This window comes from Camelina sativa, chromosome 4, assembly GCF_000633955.1.
Source record: "Camelina sativa cultivar DH55 chromosome 4, Cs, whole genome shotgun sequence".
Lineage (NCBI taxonomy): Eukaryota > Viridiplantae > Streptophyta > Magnoliopsida > Brassicales > Brassicaceae > Camelina > Camelina sativa.
The window spans coordinates 9,767,045-9,769,977 of record NC_025688.1 but is presented as its reverse complement, the minus strand read 5'-3'; the positions used below and the strand labels follow the sequence as shown (position 1 = coordinate 9,769,977).

Below are 2,933 nucleotides of genomic sequence, written 5' to 3'. Positions count from 1 at the left end.
AATTTTTTATTTAAAATTTAAATAAATAATTAAAAATAATAAAATATTGTGTTTGAGAAATCTAGTGTGTTTCTATCCATTGGACATGACCTAAGGGGTTAAAAGGATTTTATATAGGTTTATAAAAGGATCTACAAGGGGGTTTAAAGTTTTACAATGGTGAACACCGAAGAATTCTATCAGCAAAAATAACTGGTGTTAATATGTGTTCATATCCACATGATAAGAAACTGAGAGTAATCTATCCATAAGGTAATTATATCACAATAGATAAACTTATTGAATTTGGCTATTACATAACCAAAATATTATAAATACTTAAAAGACTTTTATTTGTATCAATATTTGTGTTTTAGATTTAAGATTCTTAAAAATATAATTAAATATTGGTGATATAATATTAACATATATAATCCTAATTAAATGATTTAGAGAAATAATAAAAGAGTAAAAAAAGAGAAAACAAAAAAAAAAGGGAGATGGACACTTTTATATCTCTGCTAATTATGATTTAGAAATAATAGTATCATGTATTTAGCGTTGTTGTTGCTTATCGTAGGCTCTTCTGGAAGACCCGTGTGGTGATCGATAATCTTCACAGTTGCCGACCCAGCTTTCATCTTACAAGTGATGATCAATTTTTTGCAGGCATAGCCTAATCCCTTTATTAAAGTCAGATTTCCGATCAGTGACAAAATCTCCAAACTCAACGGAGTTGGTGTGCCTAACTCCAAAAGAACTCTACAATTTGAGTCCTGCGCATCTCTCAAATACAACATATTTCAAAATGACTGTCACAAACCGTTAAAATAAAACTGACTGTCACAAACCGACATAAATTCTGCATGCTTTTAAACTAATCACATGTGCGCTTGCGGCTTGCCTCTTGGTAGACGTAACATTTTCCTTTGAAGAATTTTTAAACTTTGTCTACTTGACATAAAGTTAATTTTGAGGTAAAAAAAAAAAGTTGAATTAAAGCGGTTATCCAACATATTTAAGAAAAGCCATCTTAAAATTGTGGGAAGTTCACTACATTGATACTGAAGCATCTCTATAATAGTCTAAATTCCATCACAAAATCTATTAAAAAATCCTTGCCAAACACATGTTACTAGCTGGTCTGAATCTGCAGTTCTAAATATTATTTCACTCCACTTGATATAGTTATTTGATTTGTAAATTAATAAAGTTTTATTTTGCGGCAAACGTGGATCTACCGTGAGTCCGTGATATATTATATAAGACCAATGAATTAAGAAAGGTCTATTTGAAAATATATATTTCTTTTTGTGACCAATACAAAGACACAAATCTTGTTTATATCCGATCTAGAGAGAGCTGATGAGCAGCCTAATCTTCATCAATGGCGTTAAAGATAACCAAGATCTCCCAAGTCAACCCAGCAAGAAACTCCTCTCATGACTCATCCGACCCACTTATTTACCCACTCACGTTCTTCGACTTACGGTGGTTAAAATTTCATCCAACCGAAAGAGTCATCTTCTACAAACTCAATACATGTTCATCGCCCGAGGCCTTCTACTCTGTGATCCTCCCCAAGCTTGAGCACTCTCTCTCTCTCGTCCTTCGTCACTACCTCCCGCTCGCAGGCCGCCTCACGTGGGATCCACAAGATCCTAAGCCACATATCGTCGTCTCCCCCCACGACTCTGTCTCATTGACAGTTGCCGAGAGCGATGCTTATTTTTCCTGTATTTCTGGAAAAGGGCTACGTCCTGAGACCGAGATACGCGCTTTGGTGCCCAAATCTTCGGTTTTTGGTGACTCACCGTCTCTTGTTTCATTGCAAGTCACGTTGTTTCCTAACCAAGGGTTTTGTATTGGTATAGCAGCTCATCATTCTAGTATGGACGGCAAAACAATGGTTAGGTTTATCAAATCATGGGCTCACATCTGTAAACATGGAGCCATGGATTTACCAAATGATTTAACTCCGTTTTTAGATCGTACGGTTATCAATGTTCCCCCAAGTCTCGATGCAAAAATCTTGGAACTTTTGTCATATTTGTCAAAAGAGAATGATAGCTTCAAAACACTGAAACTGCCTCCTATCGAGGAGATCAGCCCCGACGTCGTCCGGGTCACGCTGGAGTTAACTCAAGAAAATATAGAGAAGCTTAGGGAGCGAGCCAAAAGGGAGTCAACTCGCTCTCATCTTGAGCTTCACTTGTCAACGTTCGTTGTCGCCAACGCGTATCTTTGGGCATGCTTGGTGAAGACGCGTGGGGGAAATGTGAACAGACCAGTGCGTTTCATCTTTGTTGCTGATTATAGGCACCGGTTAGATCCACCGGTTCCTGATACGTATTTCGGGAACTGCGTGTTCCCCGTCGGTTGCTTTGGTTACAAAGCGGAAGTATTTTTGGAAGAAGATGGATATGTCAACGCGGTTGAAATGCTAAGTGATTCGGTAAGAAGTATTGGTTCACAAGAGATTGAAACAATTTGCAAGTTGTACATTAATGGAACAAAGAGTGTGGAACCGGGTACACAGGCAGGGTCAGTAGCTGGTTCGAACCAGTTTGGTCTATACGGGTCAGATTTCGGGTGGGGGAAACCTTGTAACAGCGAGATTGTGTCCATCGACCGAAACGAGGCAATTTCTATGTCGGAGAGGAGGGATGAGCCCGGTGGTGTGGAGATCGGCTTGTGTGTAAAGAAATGTGAGATGGATATATTTCTTTCTCTATTTCAAAATGGTTTAGAAATGGAGAATTGAGATTCTTAAGTTTGTGAGATTTTCTTGTCTTTTGTTTATATTTTTGTTGTTTTGTTCGAGGTTTATGGGAAATGTTTTGTGGATGCTTTATGATAAAAGTATGGGTTTGTTGGCAAAATAATACATTTTCAAAATTTTATTGGAATTGTAGTACATTTACTATTTATATTGGAAAAATAGATGAGTTTTA

General features: G+C 37.3%; 1 protein-coding gene across 1 annotated transcript; it reads left to right on the top strand.

Moving 5' to 3' along the window:
- On the top strand, positions 1,309-2,933 carry LOC104780187 (BAHD acyltransferase At3g29680-like). The gene has a single exon (XM_010504679.2). It carries the CDS (start codon positions 1,367-1,369, stop codon positions 2,741-2,743), a length of 1,377 nt encoding a protein of 458 aa, XP_010502981.1. The 5' UTR covers positions 1,309-1,366; the 3' UTR covers positions 2,744-2,933.

Excerpts from the sequence above, each read along its gene's own strand:
- LOC104780187 (XM_010504679.2), top strand. The coding sequence starts at position 1,367 with ATGGCGTTAAAGATAACCAAGATCTCCCAAGTCAACCCAGCAAGAAAC.